Raw genomic sequence first — 14,853 nt, forward strand, 5'->3', positions numbered from 1 at the left:
CTCTCCCTCACCCTTCCAGTCACAGTACCTCCTTGCTGTTCCTCCAACACACCAGGTTGGGTGGGTTCTGCCTCAGGGCCTTTGCTGAGCAGCACCTTCCCCTGGGATGCTCTCCACCCCCACCCCACCCCAGATCTGCCCCCAGCCCCAAGCCTTCTGTGATGGGGTTTCACTGTGGCTTCACCCTGCACCTCCTCTCCTCCTCTGGCTCTATTTTCTTTCCCACAGTACTCACCACTTGCTAACCTACTATACAAGCGACTTGCTAATTTATGCCTGTCTGCTCTGCTAACATGCCAGCTCCGCAAGGCAGAGAGCTTTGTCTTTCTTCTTCTTGATGTATCCTGAGTACCTAGGATGGCATCCCTAGTAGGCATTTAATCAATCTGTGTTAATGTGTGCCAGGTAGCAAGCACTCAACAAATATTAGTTGAGTGGGTGCATGAATGAATCAGTGAATGAATCAACTGAGAAACTGAGGCCCAGGATAGACAGGGGATGTGCCCATGGCCACACAACAGAGCACTGGATGCCGAGTCAGGCAGACATGTGGCCCCCAACTCCTGCCAAGTGCTTCTAGAGCACCCTGCAGCCTCTACCAGCACCCCCATCCCTTTCCCCCAGCAGGGTCTGGGAGCCTGAGACCCCCATCATCTAGCCCCAGAATTGCTCAGAGTAATGTTGGGAGAGAAGAATAAGGAAAGAGGCAGAGACTAGAGAAGGTGCTGGAGAAGGAAGGGGAAGAGGCAGAGGAGGAGAGAGGGCTGCTGCCATGTGGGTGTGAGAAGAGAGATAAAAGAAACAAACAAAAAAAACACAGGAGATGGGCAGCCCAGGGTGGGGCTCAGCGATTTAGCTCTGCTTTCAGCCCGGGGCATGATCCTGGAGACCCGGGATCGAGTCCCACATCAGGCTCCCTGCAAGGAGCCTGCTTCTCCCTCTGCCTGTGTCTCTGCCTCTCTCTCTCTCTCTCTCTGTCTCTCATGAATAAATTAATAAAATCTTTAAAAAAAACAGGAGAGATGGAGCAGGCCAAGCCAGGCCCAGAGGATTCTAGGCAACCCAAATGCTTACCCAGGGGCAGGAGGTGCAGTGGGCAAGGCAGGGTGAGGCCTGCAGCACCAGTGATAGTCGCTCCTCCCAGAAGGGGTGTGGGGGGGTGGCCTCCTTGGCCTCCTCAGCCTCCTCCACTAACTTCTGGGGCCCAGAGGGACCACTGAGAAGTTTGAGCTTGGCTTGCCAAGAAGGACCCGGCACATGTCTCTCCCATCTCCCCTAGTTCTGGGCTTTTCTTCTCCTCATAAATATTTATCAGTGTTTGGAGTGTGAAAATGCCACAGTCAGCTGAGGTGTAATGATCACTAAAGTGAGAAAAAATACAGATCACACAGTTTGAACCAGCAGTTCCCAAGCTAGAGCTGGACTTGCATAGGAGACCAGAGAAGTGCCATGGGCCAAAGGGACCCCCCAGTTCCTTCCAGAAACCTCGGCTCACCTCTCAGGAGCCCGGGGCCTGAGAGAAAGGAGAGATCACAAATGCCTGAGTTATAACTGAGTCAGGGAGAGCTGCTCTAGCGATCCTGGAGAGGAACAGGGCACTGTCACCACAGGAGGGGGCTGGGGGCCAGGCTGGGAGGGGTGAGAGTCCAGAGGGAGGGGGGAAGAAGGATGGGGGGAGTAAGACGGCTGCAACAGTGCTTGTCGAGTGCCTAATTCTTTCTGTAACACACTGTGAAATGGGCATAACTCCCGTTTTACAGATGATGATCTTACAGAGAGATGTAGTAATTTGTCCAGGAACACACAGCAAGCCTGAGGCTAAGTCAGGACTCAGACCCAATTCTGTCTGCCTCCAGAAGCTGAGTACTTTAAATCCACCCCTGCTGCTTTCCTAAAGCATGTGTTTTTTGTTTTTGTTTTTGTTTTTGTTTTATCAGCTTTGGAGCCGAGGAGTAGGGAGCAGAAAAGAGGGGAAATGAGTCTGGAGAGGGGAGGGGAGAGCAAAGAGATGAAAGGGTGAGTAGGGCGAGAAGGAGAACAGGGCAACACAAGGGCAGGAAGCAAGGCCAGAGTGGCGGGGAATGTCCTGTGCTAACTCCATCAGCCCCTGGGGCCACCTCCTCAGGAAGCCGGGACTCTGATGGCTTCCTCAAACAACAACAGTGGCTTCCCATGCTCTGGGCGCATGTTCTGCTCTAGTTGTGCCTCTCACTATTTGCCCCAGAACGCTGCCAAGCCTTCAATAGTCCCATTTCAGAGATGAGGAAACTGAGGCTCTGGGAGGTGAACTCTGGCTGTCTCCAGAGCCCATGTCCTTTCCACTCTGCTGTACAAGCCAAGCCCTCCCTGAAGTGACCCCACTGGCTTCCGGACACCAACCCTGTCAGGAAAACAGCCCCCTAGGGCGGCGGCAGCAGGTGCTTCCAGTCACCTGGGCCTGCACTTGTGCAGCACCACCCAGAAGGCCTCTGCCTGTCTGCCGTGAAGAGCAAGCACAAACATGCAAGACTGTGGTCGAAGCCAGACTTCCAGACTGTGGGATGGCTGGGTTTGGTTCACCCTGCCTCCCCCGAGACCCCCCCCCCCCCGGGGCCCACCAGCCTGATTCCCAGATTCAAAGCTGAGTCCCTGAGAGAAACAGCGGTGGTGTTCTAGTGGATCAAAGCTCACTGGACACAAGCAACAGAAACCCAGCAAGGGTGGCTCGGGAAAAGGAGAATAAGGAGACAAAAATCTCACGGGAAGGATGCGCAGGCAGGAGGCAGGAGTGCTGGAGCCCAGGGCGGGGAAGCCATCAGCCTCTTGGGCGGTTGCTGTCTCTCCACCTGTCCCCCTGGGGCTGCATGTTCTCGGGCCTGTACTGCTCTCCGGGCCGCCGCTCCATCGTCCCCGGAGACCAACTGTCTCTGCTTACTCAGGGCTTTTCTGCTCCTCCATCGTTTTGGCTTGCAAGTGGCTCTCTCACTCCGACCCTGTTTCTACTCTGCCTCTCACTGCGCTTCTCACTGTTAACTGGCTGAATGGCCCAATTCCAAATTCCCAGGAGAGGAATGTGATTGATCAGCTCCTCTCAGGTGCCCCATGCCTGGCCCAATCAGCTATGTGGAGGGTGTGTCATGTGTCCCCCGAGGCTTGGGCAGAGAAGGGTCTACACAGCAGCACTGTACTAATGGGGTGGGGGACATAACCCATTAGTCGGTAATGAAACCAACTTCAAGAGTTGCCGCCAGTGCTTCGTTGTTCTGTTTGGTTTTAATGGAATAGAAGATCTAAGCATGACATATGACAGCAAAGGTATAGCAGATATCATTATATTCATCAATATTCCATTTCCCTCTAAGGCTGGGCAAATTTTTCCAATCCTATGAAGTTAGGCATGCCTGTGTGGCTTGCTCTGGCCAATGAGATGGAAGTGTCACATTTCACTTCCGGGAAGAAGCATTTAAGGGCTAGCACATGTTTTAGTTTCTTAAGGAGCCTGTAACAAATGACAACAAACTTAGCGGCCTTAAACAACACAAACTTATCTTAGTTTTGTAGGTCAGAAGTTCAAAAGGTACCCCATCGAGTTAAAATCAAGATGTTGGCTGTGGGCTACATTCTTTTCTGGAGGCTCCAGGGTGAATGTTTCCTCACCCTTCCCTGCTTCTAGAAGCCACCCATATTTGTCTCATGGCCTCTTCCTCCATCTCCAAGGCCAACAACAGCAGGTTGAGTTCTTATTACATTGCATCATTCAGACCTCTCCTGCCCCCCTCTTCTATTTTTATAGATCTCAAAAAATACATTCGGCCCCCTAATTTAAAGTCAACTGATTAGCAACCTTAATTTCATCTGCAACTGCAATTCCCCTTTGCCATGTAGTATAACATGCTCAAAGGTTCCAAGCATTAGTACATAGACATCTTTGGAAAGCTATTCTTCTACTATCTCACCCTCCTTCCTCTGCCACTGAAACCAGCAACGATCTGTATGAAGAAGACTCCCGTAAACTAAGTGCCAGGGCTCTCCTGCTATATGACAGATGCGCAGCATGACAGAAAAGGAAAGCTCTTACACCACTAAGATTTGGGGGTTGTTACTGCAATGAATCAGCTTCTCCTGGCTAATACAAAAACATTATACTTGGTCAAACCTTCATTTTAGGATAACTGAGTTACAAGGCTAAAGGAATATGCTACAAATTTTTAAATTTTTAAACCCACCGTTCTAAAGAAACATGCCTAAAATGAGCATGTTCTATCAATGTCTGTGCAGTGCAGTCAGTTAGATCATGTTTCCTGATTTGATTCCATCAGGGTGGTACTCCCAGGCATGCAGGCAGGCAGATCAGCTCTCCAGCTCTCCAGTAACCAGACGTTGTCTTTCCAGGGAGTCTCATTCCCTACCTGGAGCATAGGATACCTTTAATACTTTGCTGCCCTTCTGTGAGCCACCTATCCTCTCAGTGTCCATTTGTGCCTGCACCATGAGGGACCCATGATTGATCAGTCAAAAACCAAAAGTTTATGATTTTGTGTGGTACAGCCAAACAATGGAATATTACATAGCACTGAAATTATTTTTGCATCTCTTAAAACAAGGAAATGCCTATGATGAATATTAAGCAGAAAATTCAGGATTCAAAACAATATATTTGGCATGAGCTCAACTTTATAATCAATAAATGCCAAAAGAAAAAATGAGAAGATTTAATGTTAAGATGGCAATACTTCCCATATTGGTCTATAGATTTAGTGCAATCCCTATCAAAATCTCAGCTGGCCTTTTTTTGCCCAAATGAACAGGCTGGCCCTAAAATTCATATGGAAATGCAAAGGCCCAGAATAGCCAAAACAATCTTGAAAAAAAAGAGAATAAAGGATTTTTGGAGGACTTACACTCCTAAACTCAAAACTTACTACAAAGCTACAGTAATTAAGATTGTGATGCTGGCATAAGGATAGACACAGAGATCAATGGAACAGAATCGGAAATCCAGAAATAAACCCATATATTTATGGTTAATTGATTTTTGACAGAGGAGCCAAGATAAGTCAATGGGGGGAAAACACAAAACAGTCTTTTCAACAAATGCTGGAACAACTGGATATCCACATGCAAAAAAATAAAGTTAGACTCCCTACCTCACACCATATACAAATATGAACTCGAAATGGACTAAGGACCTTAATGGAAGAGTTATAACTACACAACTCTTAGAAGAAAACCTAAGTGTAAATCAACATGACCTTGGATCAGGCAATGGTTACCTTAGATATGACACCAAAAGCATAGGCAACTTAAAACAAAAAAGAGATAAATTTGCCTTTTGTCAAAATTTAAAACTTTTGAGCTTCAAAGGTCACTATCAAGAAAGTGAAAAGAGAACCCACAGAATAGAGAAAATATTCTCAAATCATCTGATAAGGGTTTAGTATCCAGGATATATAAAAACTCTATTACAGTTCAACAATAAACAGGCAAGTAACCCAATTAAAAATGAGCAATGGAGGAGTGCCTAGGTGGCTCAGCAGTTGAGCATCTGCCTTTGGCCCAGGGCATGATCCTGGGGTTCCGGGATTGAGTCCTGCATCAGGCTCCTTGCAGGGGGCCTGCTTCTCCCTCTGCCTGTGTCTCTGCCTTCTCTTTGTGTCTCTCATGAATAAATGAATAAAGTCTTCAAAAACATTTTTTTAAATGAGCAATGGATTTGAATAGACATTTCTCCAAGAAGATATACAAGTGGCCAATAAGCACATGAAAAGATGTTCAACAGTATCAGTCTTTGGAGAAATGTAAATCAAAGCCACAATAAGATACTTCACACCAACTAGGATACCTACAATCAAAAAAAGACAATAACAAGTGTTGTCAAGGATGTGTAGATACTGGAACCCTCCTCATACATTGTTGGTGGGAACGTAATGTGATGGGATCACTCTGAAAAACAGTTTGGCAGTTCCTCTGAAAGTGAAATGTAGGGTTATCATATGACCCAGCAATTCTATCCCTACACACATACCTGAGGGAATTGAAAACAGATGCCCACACAAAAACATGTACATAAATGTCCATAACATACATTATTCATAAGTCATAAAGGGTGAGAAAGAAAACCAAATGCCTATCAACTGCATGCAAAGAAATATCACTAAGCTATAAAAAGAGATGGCATACTGATTTTTCCTACTACAATATGGATGAACCTTGAAAATATGTTACATGGAAGAAACCAGACAAAAAAGGCCACCTGTTGTTTGATTCCACTTACACGAAATGTCCAGAATAAGCAAGCACGTAGAGGCAGAAAGTAGGTTAGTGGTTGTCAAGGGCTGGCGTGAGGGGAAATGAGGAATGACTGCTAATGGGTATGAGGTTTCTCTCTGGGAAGATGAGAATGTCCTGGAATTAGACACTGGTGATGGTTACCCAACCTTGTGAATATACTGAAAAACACTACATTTTACACAAAAATTCTATTACGATGTGTAAATTATGTCAATTAAAAAATACTAAAAACAAACCCCACAAAAATAAATGAAAGGAAGAGTACCTAAATATTAACAGGAGTTGAAGGAGAGCCTCTCCACTTACCAACCCACTTCCTTATATATCTTATTTTTCTATGTTGCACAACAGAAATAAATTACAAAGATACCAGGGCTTTCCTTTTTTTTTTCTTCTTCTTCTTCTTCTTTTTTTTTTTTACCAGGGCTTTCCTAACAAGATATGTCTCAGGTGCTGGTGAAAGAAGAGTCTGGAAAAAAAATATTGTTAGTAAAGTAAGGAAATGTGGATCCTATTACTCTGAATCCTTTGATGTTAGAGCCTGATTGTGCGATTTTACAATGCAGTGTCCAGATCTCTGTGATTGCCCAGATCCCTCCCAAGCCTGCTGTGCCAGCTATTAGAACTGCTGTGCTGTCTTCTGCTCAGCTATTTCTTTCTCCAGGAAGCCTTCCCTGACTCCTCTAAGTCCCACCCAGTGGGGAGTCACAGCATTTCCCACACTTTGTGGTGGTTTGTTTACTTACTTTCTGCTTCACTTACATAAGTGAGAGCACAGATCTTATTTGTGTTATCGATCCCTGGGGCATAGCATGGTTCCTGGGGCACAGTAGGGGCTCAGTAAATAACTACTGGGTTGAATGTTGTTGAATGAACAATGCTCTAAGAGAGAAGTGTCAAGAATGAGGATGGATGAAGTTTAAAAAGATGGTAGGCTGATGATGATCCTTTTCTCTGGGTTAGGAGACTCCAAAGATTTCTTCTTTTATTATGGCTTCTCTTTGGCTGTCAGGATCCGTGAACATCAAGCTTAGAAAGTGCTTCATAGGGGCAGGATCCCAACTACCATCAGGCTAACTCAGGAATACAACTGACATCCCAAATGGGCCTCTGCTCAGCTTTGATAAAGCTCTCTTATTTATCACTCACCTACACACGTTCACATAGCCCCTACACTGCCAGGCTCTGGGGTCACAAAGGCGGACAATTTGGTCCCTGCTGACAAGCGACCATCGTATAGCCAAGTTAGAGAAACCCACCAAATACAAAGGCTACCATGCGCTACGCTCTCCCTAGGAGTCAGGTGCTGTGCTAAGCACTCCACATACATTAAGATAATTATGTTATTCCATCTAAATATGTCCAGTTTTTCAGAGGAGAAACCTAAGACCCAAAATAAACAGCTTATCCAAAATCATGAAGTCAGTATCAGAAAACTTACACAGGAGAGAAACCCAGTGAATGGGCTGCATAGGAGAAACATTTAGACAAAACATGTCTTACTTAACATCAGGAACCTCATCCTGGAGAGACTATCCATGAACGCGGATTCACTACCAGTGAATTGAGAGAGTGCTGGTAACAATTCATTCCTCTATGAGTATCACAAAATTCATGGTGGAGAAAAATGCTATGAATACAGTGAATGTCGGAAGATCTTCAAACATTACTCAATCTTCAGTCAACATCAGAAAACTCATCCCAGAGAGAAACCAGGTGCCAATCACTGCTCTGAGTGTGTCATAAATATTAACTCATTTGTTCCTCCAGTAACCTTATAAGGAGGTACTACTCCATCCCTGTTTCAGAGATGAGGAAACTGAGTCACAGAGAGAGAGAGTCTAATCTTCCCATGGTCACACAGCTAGTAGGGGGCATAGCTAGATACTAGGTCCCAGGCAGTCTGGCCCCAGGGATCACACTTTTAATCATTCACAATAATACCTTCTAAGTGGGATAGTGTGGTTCTGTCTGGCGGTTTAGGAAAGGCTTCAAGGAAGGAGGTAGCAACGAGGAAGACGTTGGAAGGACAGAGATGAAGAGGTGACAGCTCTGCAGGCCAACGTGTGGAGAGGGCAACTGAGTCCAGGGGTGCTCAGGAGGGAACAGGCAGCCTGGTGTGGCTGAACTGTGTCCTGTGTGCCTGGGAAGAGCACCAGGGAGGAGGACATGCCAGAGAAGGGTCTAGTCACTGCATGGAGCACCTCCATGCAACAGGCTCTGGGCTACGTGTGAAGGGTCTTGCATGCCAAGCTAAGCAACTTGGACCATAACCAGAGGCATTAAGGAGCCATGGACATTCGGGGGAGGGAGGATGACTGGCCAGGACTGTATTTTGGACACAGAGGTGCCCCTGGCCCCATAAGTTTCCCCTCTCTCTGCCCGGATAGCAATCATGACTCAGTTGGGTAGGGTGGGGACCATGCAAGGGGGCATTCCTCCTGCCCTACATTCTGACCCACTTTCTGGGTGTGAGAGCAGCCATCAGGGAGCAGGGAGGCATGAAGAGCAGGTGGCTAAGGCAGCAAAGAGGTTTCTAGGGCCCTTATCACACGCTCCCTGGTAGCAGAGTTATTTGTGTACAAGCTCGTCTGCTCTGCCAGAATTGAACAGCCCGCCCTGTGTCAGAACATTGCCTGCCTGTTTACCCACCATTCATGCACCTGCTTCTCAGGACAGCCCAGGAGGGGGAGAGGAGCAGGAAGACAGGAAATGTCACCCTCATTTCACAAATTTGGGGAGCCTGAGGGAACACACTGCAGCCTGCTTCGTTTCCCAGGTGGAGAAATCACAACCCAAGGGCGAGAAGAGTCTTGTGCTGGGGCCAGGAAATAATCAGAGAGACTTGCCGATGTGCACAGAGTCCCGGGCAGAGAAGAGAGCCTCGGGTTTCTGGTGCTCTTATAACGCAGCTCAAAACGGGGCTTGGCTCCTTTAGGCCTCTGCATGGCTCTCTGGGCACAGGGTGGCATATCTGGCAGGGCTGTGGGGCGAGGGGTGGTGGATGGGGTCTCTGATCAAATCAAGCTCCCAGCCTCTAGACTTCCCATAGGCTCCTAGGCACAGAGCAATTCCTTTGCCTTCTGCCTGCATTCACATGTTGACTTTTCTGGCCTTGATCCATACTTGTGGAGAGATTTCTATGGGGTCCAGAGCCAGGAAGGAGGGGAGCCACCAGGTGGCCGTGAATAGAGTGGAGAGTTTCTTAAAGAAGCAGAGTCCATTTGCCAGTAACCTAAGAAACTGGAGATCTGAAAGTCAAAGGCTAATAAACATTTCAACACGTGGGCTGGCAGCTGGATCCCAAAGAGCCCACAGACAGCACCTGAACACTCTCCAGGCTTCTCTCGGGTTGAGAGGCAGGAAGGGAGGGCTGCTGGCGGGAGAAACCGCACAGACCTAAAAGCAAGCAGACCCTGCCAGAATCCTGTGTGTCCTCAGGTGAGTCTAGCACCTCTCTGAGGCATACCTCCCCTTGTCTGGAATATGGGGGTGGTGTCTAGCTCACGGGTTGAAGGCGCACATCAAGACTTGGTACGCAGTAGGGAAGTGATAAAAGGAAGCCAACATCATTGGTAATAGGATTATTACTGTTATCCTCATTCCCCTGGCCAACACTCTGCCTCCCCTCCAGTGCCCAGGGGAGAGTTCTTGCCCAAATGTCCCTCAAGTGAGAAGGCCTTGGGGTGGGAAGAGAGATAGTTATGTTACCCTCACTGGAGACAGGGAAGTTTTTTTAGTTGTCTGTCTTCCTCCCAGTCTCAGGTGAAAAACAATAGTTTATAATGTTCTCTTCCCAGTTTAGACCCTCACATTTCAGAAATCTCTGGAGACATCCCCTATCTCTTCTTTCTATCTTCTTTCTATCTACCTTTCCATCAGTTCTCCCAACTGCAATCCTTTCTTCCTGACCACCTCATCCAAGAAGCCTTTCCTGACTTCATTCACCTCTAGGAGGACTGTGCTTGCTCTTTTCACCTCTCTCCTTCCCTTCTCTCTTCTTTCCATCCATCCATCCATCCATCCATCCATCCATCCATCCTTCTTCCTTCCATTATTTTCTTCCTTTTATTTTCCAATCTCTGGGCCTGACACAGTGCTGATGTCCAGGAGATACAGGCCCTTGTGCCCTGTCCTCAGGGCACCTACACTCTGGAGCAGGGAGACAGATGCTCCACAAATAAATAAACACTCCCTCCAAAGCACAGTGGGAGGGTAGAATGAGATGATGTATGACATCCGGCTCAGTTCCAGGCACAAAACAGCCACCCACACACATGAACACCTCTCCCTCCCACTCCATCCAGTGCCCGAGTCCCCTCGGCATCTACACAGGCCTGGACCTCTCCTCTCCCTGGTGACAGCCACGGAACGCTGAAAAACTGCAGAGACCAGGAGCCTCTTCCTCTAGTCATTTACTTTCCTTGGTATATAGTCAGTGCTAAATAAATATTTTGTACTAATGAATACAGGAATGAAGGAGATCCAAACCCTGAGCAAAGCTGGGGACAAAGAGGACCTGGGCCAAGTGGCGAATTAGAGGTGGGCAGTCCTGCCAGCAGGATGAGAGGTGGCGCGTGGGCCTCAGCGGGAGCCCGGGACACACAGAGCAGCCCCAGACACAAGGCAGGCAGATTTTCCCAGAGGAAGACTTTATTTAAAGTTTCATTTGTTTGGGTTTGGAGTTTTGTTTTGTTTTGCCCATTTGAACATACCAACTTTTAGGGTTACAGAATAACACAGTAAAATGAGAGATGAATTCAGAAGCCTGACCTCTTTCCTCTGCTCACACTTCATAAACCATTAGGACAGGTCACTATGCAGTGCACCTCCAATTCTGTGTCAACCACCCCAGGGGTTGGGTCAGAGGCTGAGAGCCCTCTGTGGTCAGCGGCTCTGTCCAGACTGAAAGGTCTAGCCTCAGGGGGCAGTTCTTTCTGGAGAAAGAATTCTAAGAGGAGAAACCCATGCCTCATATTTGGCTAGAGAAGAGGCTCGGATAAGCTCCTAAGGGCCAACTGCCACATCTGTAGAGCTTTTGTGAGCTAGAGGTTCAACACAGCCATTGCCAAGGCTTGCTACTATGGGGTCGATGCCCCCCCCCCCCCCCCACACACACACACACACACACACACAGGCGGACATTTGGCAGCATCTGGAGACATTTTGGGTGGTTAAAGCTTGGAGGAGGGGTGCTACAGGCATCCAGTAGGTGGATACGCAGGCTGACCCCCTTCACACCCCCAACAAAGAATCTGCAGCCCAAATGTTAATTTTTTTTAAATTTTTATTTATTTATGATAGTCACAGAGAGAGAGGCAGAGACACAGGCGGAGGGAGAAGCAGGCTCCATGCACCGGGAGCCTGATGTGGGATTCGATCCCGGGTCTCCAGGATCGCGCCCTGGGCCAAAGGCAGGCGCCAAACCGCTGTGCACCCAGGGATCCCTGCAGCCCAAATGTTAACAGTACTGATGGTGAGAAATCCTAATCCAAACTTACAGTTAAATAAGTTCTATTAGGGGCACCTGGGTGGCTCAGTGGTTGAGCCTCTGCCTTTGGCTCAGGTCATGATCTCAGGGTCCTGGGATCGAGTCCTGTATCAGGCTCCCTGCAAGGAGCCTGCTTCTCCCTCTGCCTACATCTCTGCCTCTCTCTGTATGTCTCTCATGAGTAAATAAATAAAATATTTTTAAAAATAAAATAAATAAGTTATATTAAAAACAAAGGGAATAATACTCTAGACATATCGTTACTTCACGACATTTCTCTAGGATGCTCTTGAGGCTATTTATGCCCCCTAGATCTGTAGGGTGGGAACACTGTATGATGGTGCCCTACCATGCATTCCCCCAACTCCATGCCCAGGGACATCACTTTAGCAGCGTGACATCCTTGCTGGGGGAATTACATCACAGAGATTGGCAAGTACTACACCACCACCTCTGTTTTTTTTTCTGGGCAGCCAGTTGTTACCAGTACACCACTGGGTGTAGCCCTAAGTAAAGAAGGGAAGTCACAAGCCTGGTAGATGCTTCTAAGTTTCCAGCCTAGAGAGATGGCCCAGCACCAGCCTGCTAGACACATTGTGGAACAGGATCTAAACGTGGCAACACATACAAATTCTCTACATCTCATACGTACATGTACCATGCATGCCATACACATAGGCAGATGCATGCACCCCACGCATAGCCTCAGAGGCCACACAAACACCTCACACCCTCCACATATACCTACAGACACCACACACACCATACCACACGCACACTGTGTACACTTGCCACATACACCTACACCACACGCATATCATCATGTATGAACACGTACCCCACAGACACTTAAACAGACCACTCACACAAATACAAGCATGCATAAACCAGCAACATCCATCTCACACCCCCACACAGAGGCCATACATACACCACATAAAAACACTCATAAGCAGCCTTCTAGCCAGCAGAGAGTAACTTAAATAATGAGAACAGTAAAAGAATACCAATCTGGCTGACCATATTCTTTGATATCTCAGTACCTCTGTGGCCCATCCTTCCCCACACACCACCTCCCTACCAGGTTGCTAAGGTGAAGGTCTCAACAGCCCCACCACCACCACCACCACCACTCCCTCCGACGAATACCATCCAGTGACCGTGTCTCAGTGCCCATTCCTCCTGGCCACCAGAGCCCCGGCTGAGTGGATCCCCATCCCTGCTCTGTGTCCAGCTCTCTGTATGCTGAGCCCAGCTGGCTGTGGCCTCCAGGGTCTGGCCCTCCACCCCTTCCCAGAGCACATGACAAGCAGTTCCCTGGGTGACTCCACCCACCCAGCCACTTGGCTGCCACTAGATGCTGGTAAGTCCAAACCTCTATCTCCAGCCAGATCCTCTCTGACCCCACACCCACCAGCTTTCTGACATCTCCACTCAGATGTCCCCCAACTCCCCAGACAAGCTGCAAATAGACTTCCTGTCTGCCCACACTTGTTCCTTGCCTGTGTTCTTGGCCCCTGCCCATCCCAAAGGTCAGAGGGGCTTGATGCATATCTCATGAATAAAGGAATAAATTATGTAAATCCTACAAAAAGAGGAAGAAAACAAACTTCCACGTGAGACACATAGGAAGTCTTACCCCATTTTACAGATGAGAGTCCTGAGTTGTGGTGAAGTCAAGGGACTGGCCCAGAAGCAGCAGCCAAGGGGTGGGTAAGGCTGTGTAAGTCCCAGAGCTGGGGGCTGCAGGCAACAGCAGGCAGGCCAGGACAGGCCCTTCAGGATCAGCTCTCCCCAGCCCCAAGTGAGGGGGTTAGTTACAAAGAAAAGGAAAAGGCGTTCCTGATACGCGTCCTGTTTCCTCTCCTCCTCTGGGCTTCTCAGGCCTGGAGGGCGGATGTCTCTGGGCTGGCAGCACTCAGCCTGTGCACAGGCAGTCAGAGGGTGAGGGTCTCCCCAGGACCCTTCCACCCCAGTAGGTGGGCCTGCATGAAGACAGGGGCTCCCTGAAGTGACCTCTCAATTGTTCCTTCCCAGCCTAGGGGAACCTCCACCCTATATCCCCAATGGATACTCATCACAGCCAGCACCTCTTATCCATCAGACTGTCCCATAAAGCCACCTCCACTGGGAAGCCTTCCATGTTATCCTCACTCGCTGTGGAGTCTCTCTGTAGTTCCTCTTCTTCTCTTCCTCCCTGTCCCACAGCAGCCAACGCCCACTCTGCCCAGCCTTCTGTGGCTATTGCCTGTAGATCTGGGCTCCCCATAATCAGGCAGGGGGTAGGAAGCAGGGAGGAGGGAGACAAAGGCAGAGGCCATCGAATGGCGCTTCCTGAAAGGACAAGATGAACCTCCCCCATCAGACAGGGGACCTTCCTGAGGGCAAAGTCATGTCTCTTCTATCAGACAAAGATTTCCCTGAAATGACTTGTGGGCCAAAGTGGCTATGACTTTCCATCACAGGAGGTTCTTGCACGACACAGGTCATGCCTCCTTCCTTAAACAAGGAGCTGCCAGTGGACAAGAGAGCTATGTCCCCTCTATTAAATAGGGAGCTCTGGAAATAGGAGCCACATTGCCTCCATCAGACAAGAGTCATTCTTCTGGAGAATGGGGCTGTGACTCCTCCATTAGACCAATAGCTCCCAGAGGGCACACTCCCCAACTGCTGGCCCCCATGACAGTCCTCAGAACAGATTTCAGTTCAGTCTAAGAAGAGAGGAGCTTCCTTCTGGGGCAGGACTGGGGGAGTCATGCCCAATCATCCCATGCACAGGGTCCCATGCCAGACTCCCATTCATGCCCTTAATTGACCCAAAGCTGCTTTGCTGTACCTAAGACAGCTGCAGATCTGTATGGAGGTCCGTGGCCATCTCTCCCAGCCCAGGAAGGCTGACTTCTCAAGAGATTTTGAAGGGGGCACCTTGGAGACCCCTTATAAGAGGATGCCCAGGATAGGCTGTGCACCCAGCTCTGGCCTAGATATGACAAGATGTAGGGGCTTGATGGGTCTCTGCACCTGGCTCTGCTATGGGCCAGGCAAATCCCTTCCCCCTGTGGCCACTAACAGCCCTCCCACCTCCAGACTGT

The 14,853-nt window shown here is 48.6% G+C and overlaps 1 protein-coding gene across 7 annotated transcripts in view; it reads right to left on the reverse strand.

The window, feature by feature from the left end:
* The window catches only part of ARRB1 (arrestin beta 1), a 77,092-nt gene that overhangs the window by 27,304 nt on the left and 34,935 nt on the right, over positions 1-14,853 (reverse strand). Inside the window, exon 1 of one of the 7 annotated variants that reach the window (XM_041729787.1) lies at positions 13,401-13,777. The exons of 5 other annotated variants lie outside the window; for them this stretch is intronic. In XM_041729787.1, the coding sequence (XP_041585721.1) occupies positions 13,401-13,405 (5 nt within the window). In that variant the 5' untranslated portion in view covers positions 13,406-13,777. Of the gene's footprint in view, positions 1-2,739; positions 3,418-13,400; positions 13,778-14,853 lie in introns of those variants that run through there. One more of the 7 variants, XM_041729786.1, reaches the window with a different exon arrangement.

Source organism: Vulpes lagopus, chromosome 15 (genome assembly GCF_018345385.1).
Source record: "Vulpes lagopus strain Blue_001 chromosome 15, ASM1834538v1, whole genome shotgun sequence".
NCBI classification, from domain to species: domain Eukaryota; kingdom Metazoa; phylum Chordata; class Mammalia; order Carnivora; family Canidae; genus Vulpes; species Vulpes lagopus.